Source organism: Arachis stenosperma, chromosome 1, assembly GCF_014773155.1.
Source record: "Arachis stenosperma cultivar V10309 chromosome 1, arast.V10309.gnm1.PFL2, whole genome shotgun sequence".
NCBI classification, from domain to species: Eukaryota; Viridiplantae; Streptophyta; class Magnoliopsida; order Fabales; family Fabaceae; genus Arachis; species Arachis stenosperma.
The window spans coordinates 3223452-3232205 of NC_080377.1; the positions used below are offsets into that span (position 1 = coordinate 3223452).

General features: G+C 31.3%; 1 protein-coding gene across 1 annotated transcript; it reads right to left on the reverse strand.

Moving 5' to 3' along the window:
* Positions 1-3642: 3642 nt before the first annotated feature.
* On the reverse strand, positions 3643-8533 carry LOC130942740 (proteasome subunit alpha type-6). Its single transcript, XM_057871026.1, has 9 exons — positions 8240-8533; positions 7387-7481; positions 7224-7305; positions 6842-6938; positions 6416-6474; positions 6177-6259; positions 4999-5094; positions 4328-4387; positions 3643-3973 (listed from the first exon to the last, which is right to left on the reverse strand). Exons 1-9 carry the CDS (start codon positions 8313-8315, stop codon positions 3881-3883), a joined length of 741 nt encoding a protein of 246 aa, XP_057727009.1. The 5' UTR covers positions 8316-8533; the 3' UTR covers positions 3643-3880.
* Positions 8534-8754: the final 221 nt, after the last annotated feature.

Sequence of the window (8754 nt, forward strand, 5' to 3'; positions counted from 1 at the left end):
TACTCTTTTCTCCATCCTCTTCCTTCTCTTCTCTCCGATAAAGAAGACGAAAAAGTCTTCTTCTTTTCTCTACTGTGCCCTACCAAGATCACCGCAGTATTCGTCGCGCGCCTCACTCAGTCGAGGAGAACGTCGTCGCGTCAGAAAGCGTCGCCATCTTTCCCATTCCAGAGAGTGTCGCCATCTTTCTCGTTCCAGAGAACGTTGCCGTCTTTCTCGTTTTTCATCACCGTCGTTAGTCTCTCTCTTTTGGTAACTCACTCTCTGTAATTTCTGTGATTTTAATTATTATAACATTATTGTGATTTTTGTAAGTAATGTAATTTGCTTTAATTTCTATAATTTTATATTAATTGTTGTTAATTTTGATAATTCTTGCTTGTTTTAATTGAAGACATAGTGTTTGTTTTAATTTTAAGGTTAGAAAATAATTTGCTACTATGATATGGAAAAGTTAGTTGAAATAATAATATCTTTAATTCTTCATAGCCTTGATGTGATGATAATTTGATATTCCTCATTCCAACTTTGAGAGGAGCTTAATTTGCTCATGGAGGTGGATTTTGTCTCTACTCTGTCTTTCTAATTTTCCTCATTTGCTTTCTATTTTATTTTTCATTTTTTTTTAATTTGTTAGACACAAAAGAAAAGCATTTTATGCAGACAAATAACTCATCATTATTTACAAGAATTATCATGCATATAATTATTCTTCTAGATTACAAAAAAATATATATACTTAGGTCTTCTTTTGTAGTTGAATATCAAATTGCACAAGATTGTGTCCCCTGTGTGTAGGACTGTACATAATTATAGATAGTCTAAAAACTAAATCTATTTTTGGTTAACTAAATATTTAGATTAAGTTAATTAATCAAATTAGTTTTATATAATAAAACTAGTTATTAATCAGTTAAAAAATTTAAAAATCAATTTTTAATCGATTATTAAAATAAAAATCGATTTTGGAAAAATAATCGGTCTCTGTATAAAAAAAACAATTTTGAAACCAAAAAAATTAGTTTTTACACCAAAAAATCGATTTTTATACAAAAATTAGTTTTTTTACATACGAAAACCCAAATTTTAACATTACTTTTTAAATTAAATTTTTTAATCTAAAAATTATTCTTTTTTCTTTCTAAATAATACAAATAACATTTGAACTAATAGCTACAAGATTTAAATCATTATATGCCAATTGCCAAACCCATCAAACACTGCTGAATAATATGCATTCACAGCTTCCATTTCTAAATTAGTGTTAGAATACGAGTAACAAGATAAAAAATTGAAATAAGAGTAAAAAATAAGTAATTAAATCCTACCAAGTTAATTAAAACATTTGTCTATTAAGTCTAATACCTAGAGTGTTTAGAACATAACTAAAAAACACATAAACAATCAAGACTTTTTTGTCATTTTCAAGCGTAATTGAATTTGGATCCACTGAACAAGTAATGTCCTCTGATAAAATCAAATCTATACAAAAAAACTATATATATCAAGCTAACTGACAGAAAAAAACTATAAAATAGATATTGGAATCGATAAATTATCATATGATATATTTAAGTGACATTTAATATTTAATTTACCTTACTCGATCTTTTCAAGCACTTCGAAATTTCAGGTGCAAGAAAAGAGAAAAAGTCTCATTTAAGCTAATCTTCGGTGCATAAAAGGGCTTCTACCATCTTAAGAGTCAATGAGCTACAATATTGATCAATGGTTCTTTCCCCCGTACTAAAAGCATACTCAGAAACTACTGTTGAAACTCGTATAACCAATATGTCCCATGCCATATTTGCTAGGACGGAAAACCGATTCGAGTTAGCCTTCCACCATCCTAAAATATCCAAAGGCTTATCATCTGGCTCACAGTCTTCATTCAAACAACGATCAAGCTCAAATTTAAGATTGAATTTGCGATCGGTTGGTCGGCGATATAAATGTCTTGATAAATGTCTTTGGCTTTATCACTTGCACTCGGTTGGGAGAGGATATCATCTTAATTTTCTTCATCTACGCCTTGATATAAATTATAAAGTGAATGAAGACAAGAAGATAACTTTGTCTTCAATTCACCGTCCACTTCCACACCAAAAGAATTAACTAGGCATCACTCAATATAATCCAATTTATGGCAAAGATCTAGAACTACATCAATTAACATGTTAATAATTTTTGCATTTCTTCGATACTTGTTGTATTTTACTTTCATCTTATTGGCCATAAGATTTATGCTCAAATCATTATCATCACGATATTGTTGAATCCTCCTTCCAAGAGTAAACACTTTTTTCATATATAAATTATTAGTGACATAAGAGGATCCAGAAATGCAAAGTGTAGCATCATAAAATATCTCCAAAAATGGTAAGACAGACTTAACATAATCCCAATCTTGAATTGAAGGTACCTCTTTTCCTTTGTTTAATTCTTCAACAAATTTTTTTATCTTGCATCTCTAATAGTTCAAATGCCTTCTGATGTTTTAAGGCTGCTACTAACATCAACTATGTAAAGTTTCATCGCGTTTGAGTGAATTATTTTGTTATGATTCTTCTTGTTTCATTATTTTGAGTGGAATAAAACCAAGAAAAAGAATAGAAAATTCAAACAAAAAAAAATAAACAAAAAGAAAAAATTTCTCAAAACTTCTAATCATGTTCTTCTTTTCTTGTCTTGTTCATCTAATCAAATAAAGAAGAAGAAACACATAATGCTGCAAAATCAATTGCTGGATTTGGATGTATTTTTGTTCATGATTCAATTTTGTTTGTGTGTTTGTTTTCGAATTAAGTTTGTGTATCGCAATCATTAAGTAATTTTGATTCATTCTAGATTTAAATAAGGTGTATTTAGTCTGTGCTTGTTTTAAAACGAGTTTACATTCTGAATTTAATTTTCAGTTCATTTTGAATATAATTTCGGTTCATTCTATATATAATTTCGGTTCGTTTCTGTTCTACATAATTTAAAACTCTTCATTCTCACATTCTATCAGCTTCTTCACCAGAGAAGAAAGAGAAAAAGAAAAAAATACAACAGCAGCAATAACAAAAGAATGACAATAAGAAAAAACACGTAAAAAAAAATAAACGAACATAAAAATAAGGAATAAGGAGAAAAAAATGAAATATTTTTGTTAATATTGGGCCTACTTAAATAAACTTGGATAAAAAAAATTTAGATATGTAGCAATCTTAAGTAAACATATGCAATTAATAGTTATTTATTTACCACAATGAAATTAAAAATGTTATTAAAAAATTATTTTAACATAAAAAACAGGAATTACTTTTGAAACATCTATTTGTTTCTTATTGACAAATGTCTTAACATGTAGCTAATACATATTAAAATTTGAACTTATTTATGTGAATTAGATTTGAAATCAAGCTTAAGTTTAATTAAGAACAAAATATCACTTTTACCCTCAGCATTTGAAATAAATCTCAAAATTATCTGGACAGTTTTGTTGTTCAACTTCTACTTACACGCCAACATTTTATTTTCGTCATATTAACCTCTTTCGGTCAAAATTCAATTTCTTTTTTCCAAATTATCCCTCCTTCAAAAATTCAAGCATCTAACAGATTAAATGCAGCCCTACGAAGAACAAACTCTCAGTTCTCGTGGTATAACGGCTTTTGACATATCTTATCCATCAAGATAACGAAGGGAAATAAACATGATCAATCATCCAAGAAAAAGGTGAAAACAAACAACCTCGGTTCTTGCTTAGTCTGCAGTTGAACGAGACTTTGTTAACACTCCAATATTAATTCAATGATCCCCGAAATTAAAGAGGTGATGATGATAATTTAACAAGAGTTTCAACAGTCTATCCTTGTTTTCATCTAAACCCACCAACTCAGTCGCGCTCACTTATTGCAGTCAAGTGCTCGTCGATCTCCTCCGTCGATAAAATTCTGAATTCCGGATTCTCTTTTTGGACAACTCCAACCTTACAAAACATGAAAATATAATCAATTGCAACACACAATATCTTTTCTCTTTAAAACATTAAAATAAAAATCATCCCTAATTCTGATTTCCACCACAACTAATCATGTAAAGCCCACATTATAATGCAATGCTCCAATTTATCACAATCTTAGCTGTTTTGAGTTCCTATAACCACCTAAGCAATAGAATCGATTACTATTTTGAGCAAGGCAAGAAGCCAAATCAGGCAAGATTTCTGAATATAGGAAATAAATGAGAAACAAGTGACTCGCGCAGAATCTATAAATAACTTGGGTTTACCATACCATGGTGTCCTACAAAAGATATTAGAGATTTAAAATAAAGGTTCTACCTCAATCTCAGTGGCCTTAAAATCCTCCTGAAGAACTGATTGCAAAGCAGAGATCGCAGTCTGAAAAAAAAAAAGGGAAACTATACAGTTAGAAACAAAATATTATCACATAATGGTTCAATAAATTCATTAATAAATAAATGATTTTGATAAAATTGATATTTTTTGCATCATCAACTTTTTAATTCTGATAATAAACTATGAACTTCCGTTATTCCCCCATGAACTCACGATAGAAAGGTTATTGCACTAAGTTACATTGTCCTTCGCTTGATTCCATTTAACTTTTTGAAATCCCTGTCTCAAGAACTGAGAACAGCTAATTAGTTTTCACTTGCAAATCGTATTTTCCAATGCTTAATTCCCCTCCTAATAGAGAATACTGTAACTTGGAGGAACCACGTGATGTTCTAAGTCTCCCTAAAAAATCAAAGCCTTTATTGAAAGGGTTGCTTTTATAATGGTCGACACAAATTATATGCTCCAAAGACACACGTCTCTCACCGCTTTCCCCAATGTCTATATGCAGTTTACACTTGAGTTGGGTGTTCATCTCATTATGCATGAATCGTCATCATATGGCAAGATATCTTTGAAAATCGAAACAAATGATGGAGCTAACCCGCAAAATGGGAATAATGAAAAATTTAAAAGAAAAGTAAGAATGCAACCTGAACAGTCTCCTCATAAGTAAATGAAGGGTCACTCTTCATCTTCTTTTCCAAGAAATTAATCGCCTCTTGGTCCTTCAATCCAGCACTTGTGGCCTGAGTACATGGCAATAGATTCTTAGACACATTAAATATTTGTCTTATGTACTGCTACATGAAGCTACAGACTTTTGATTAAAAAATGATACAGATGGCCCCAAAAGAGAACTATACTTTTAGTGTTTAAAATTTCAAAATCAATGTACATCACAATTATTTGAATGCGGGAGTAGTAGAAAACAAAACATTTTTCTGGGAGGCAAAAAATAAAGCAATCACCAAAGCAGACAGCACAAACAATTAAAATATAGATTAAAATAATTCATCCACTGAACAAAGATAGATAGGTTTCTCAGCATCCATAGTTCATAGAAGGAAGGTGAACTTGGTCCAAAAGTGAAACAGAAATGGAAATAAAAACTCAGCACAGGTTAAGCCTCATTCGTGTACTTTGACATCAAGTATTTTATAACATGAAAACAATACATATAAAAAATTTCATGTAGAAATCAACAGCACCAACTTCAGAAATGATTTTCAACATAAAATTTTCCAACAATCTCCCTCACCACCTCCATACTACTTACAGCAACCTTCACCTTTTAATGAGATAAATGCTAAACTCCTTTATTTTTTATTATTTATGTAAACCCTTTTCACCTATTGCCTAACAATACTAAAATAGTCCCTTTTATCAAATTACAAGCACACACACAAAGTTAAACATTGTTTTCAGAGCAAATATTCAGATAAATTATCACCAATCCACCATAGGATTTTTATTTAGCTTCTTAATTCCTCAACCATATAATTCATCTAAATACAGACAATATAAAACCTCATTCTGGTGATATAACAAACCAAGAAAGCAATTTTCCACTAGAAAATCTTATTTTACACAGTAACTAAGAAAAAAGATCATGAAGTATAAAGCATAAAAACTTGCATTCATCGTCCCGAACCCTCTATCCTTTTATGATGACATTCATAGTAAATAATTAAAGTAGACGAATTCAGAATCATAGTTCAGAAAAATTTATGGAATCAAGTTTACTATCCTCATTCTTTCCATCATCTTAAATTAGATCAAATGAAGAATTTTTGACATCAATGTAAGTGACAGATGATCCTCTGTTTACCTTGTGACCAAAGTAATGACCAGCTGGGTCGCACTTGTAAAGGCGGGGGCCAAATTCATCGTCAATACCCAAAACCATGGCAACTTCACAACACAACAGATTTAAAAATCACAAAAAGAGATCAGTAGTAACAACAAGAAGTAATAAAAGCAGAAAATGGTTGTGATCCCACAAAACTACTTGTACGATTCTCCAGGCTGAAAATTCATTCAGAAGTGAAACGGGTAAGGAAAACACACCTACTCCAAGTGGTCTCATGTAAGCATGTTGAGTATAGACTTGAGATTTGTCTGCAATCCTGTTGGTGAAAATATTTCAGAAGTCGGATGCCAAAAGATGGCAATATGAAATTCATAGAGAGGGCCGCAGGAAAGGGAGGGGAAGGATCGATGATTCCTTTTCCAATTACTATGAAGTTCAATTGAATATTTTTATTTCGCATCAACCACCAAGAATAGATCTTCCAGTAGTCACAGTAGATGTATATGTTAAAACATTGAGGCAATTGAAAAATATGGAGATGACAAGAGGAAAATAATCTAACAAATTGGATACTGACAATTACACGAGAATACTAACATTTAAATTTGCAGATATTACAAAGCAATAAGTAGCTAATAATTGTTTTACTGGCTGAATATCTTTTATAAAACTGTACCACTTACCATTTAGCCAATATGTCCACAGGCATCTCATATCCATATCTAAACCGAAACTCAGCAGCTTCATTTCTTGCTTGCTGAACTAATGTCCTAGCATCAGCTGGACAAAGGTATTCCAATGAGATAAAGCAAAAGTGAACTTAGAACATAAAGATGTACCTCTCTTCAGAGTATATCAATTAATAAGTTATTTATTTACTCTGATTTAAATATAAGCATTTCTCATATATCAAACCTCAATTTATAGATTAAGTATCATATCCTAGAAAGGTTACCCAAATTTGTCATCGCTAAAGATTTATTTCATTTGATGGAAAAAGGTAGCTAAGAAAGTTCATAAGTGCTCGAGCAGAGAAATGCTGAAAAGGTATGATGAATGATAAACCTGTCATTCCAGTTGCCAGTAAACCAAGGTACTTGGTGATGGGAAACAGATGTGTAACACTTGTCTGATCCAATAGCTTGTCCTGCATTACACTTTCACAATTAAGCAGCCAAAAGAAATACTCGCAAAGAAAAGAATTAGACAACTAGCTCTCAGTACTCACCGGAACCTTCTTCTGAGTAACAACACAAACTGAATCCTTTCCTCGTACACCGATTGAGGTGATCCCAGCAGCCTTAACAGCCTTGAAAGCATACTCTGTTACAATCATCCAAAAAAGCCACAACTTAAAACATATTACACTACAATCAGTTTATTTCCACTCCAAAATAGCCAAAAGAAAACATTTCATAAGATATTGAATATGATAAATAAGGGATCATCACACTGATTGTCATGAAATCCTTGGAGTGGGAAAAATGGCACAAACATATGTAGATACAAGCCATTCATATTCAAGTAACAATTACATTTCCGGCATTCCTACTAACTAATAAAATGCATAGTTTGTGTGATGAGCCCTTATTCATAATATGCATAGTCTGTGTGTTATGCAAAGTTATCAGGAATATGCATAGTTTGTCACTCACTCACTCACTCAAATTAAATCAAACCCCTAATTTACTGAACCAACCTACCCCATGATCCCAATAACAGTAGCAGTGATATTATCACCCTCAAAATTAGAGAACTTTGTAAGAGAACAAAAAGTTACACAACAACTTTCCTCAATTTCAAATTGTTACAGAAATCGAACCCAATATTTGTTTTTCTTATTTTGGGACTCAGTCCACTATACAAAAGATCTAGACTATATTTGATCCATTAACACGTCAACGTTTCAACGCAAGGCATTAAAATCGAAGCAACTACACGAAAAACCCTAGAAATCTACGCATTTTAAAATTCAAACACTAAACTTGATTTAACTTTTTCATTTATAAAAAATTAAAAAAAAAATAAAATAAAACTGCAGCAAAATAATGAATTCGAATAAGAGAGAAGAAATTACATACCAACTTGGAAGAGACGACCCTCAGGGGAGAAAATAGTGATGTGGCGATCGTATCCGCCTCCGCTCCCTCGACTCATTGTTTGAGGATTACTAGGGTTTCACGTTTTAGGGTTTTGCTCTCTTTCTCCTCTTTTTTGGGATTTTGAGTTATGAGTAGAGAGTGTCCCTTTGATTTTGCAGTGGCAGATTACAGAAGCAACAACAGAAGAGAGAATAAAATGTGTTAAAATAAACCAATGGCGGAGCTTGTGCTTTTCTGCAGTGAGAGTTTGGTCTCTTCTTCCTCTTCAAGAAAACTTAAAAAAGTGCGATGCATAATTAACACTTATATTGTTATTAGTATTAAAATTTTTTTGGTTTAGTTATTTGTTATTACTATATTATTAAATTTTTAATTAGATTTATATATATATTTTTTAATTAAATTTTATATTATTTTTTATTTTATAATCAAGTTATTTTTAGTGTAAAAAATATTAAAATTAACTGAATTTTTTTGCAAATTGAAAGTATTCA

Bases quoted from the DNA above. Each gene is read 5' to 3' on its own strand.
- LOC130942740 (XM_057871026.1), bottom strand. From the start codon at position 8,315: ATGAGTCGAGGGAGCGGAGGCGGATACGATCGCCACATCACTATTTTC. The intron at 6,939-7,223 runs GTTTATCATTCA...ACCTTTGTCCAG, and splicing joins ACTGGCAACTGGAATGACAG to CTGATGCTAGGACATTAGTT. The intron at 4,388-4,998 runs GTTGCATTCTTA...TTTTTTTTTCAG, and splicing joins CTTATGAGGAGACTGTTCAG to ACTGCGATCTCTGCTTTGCA.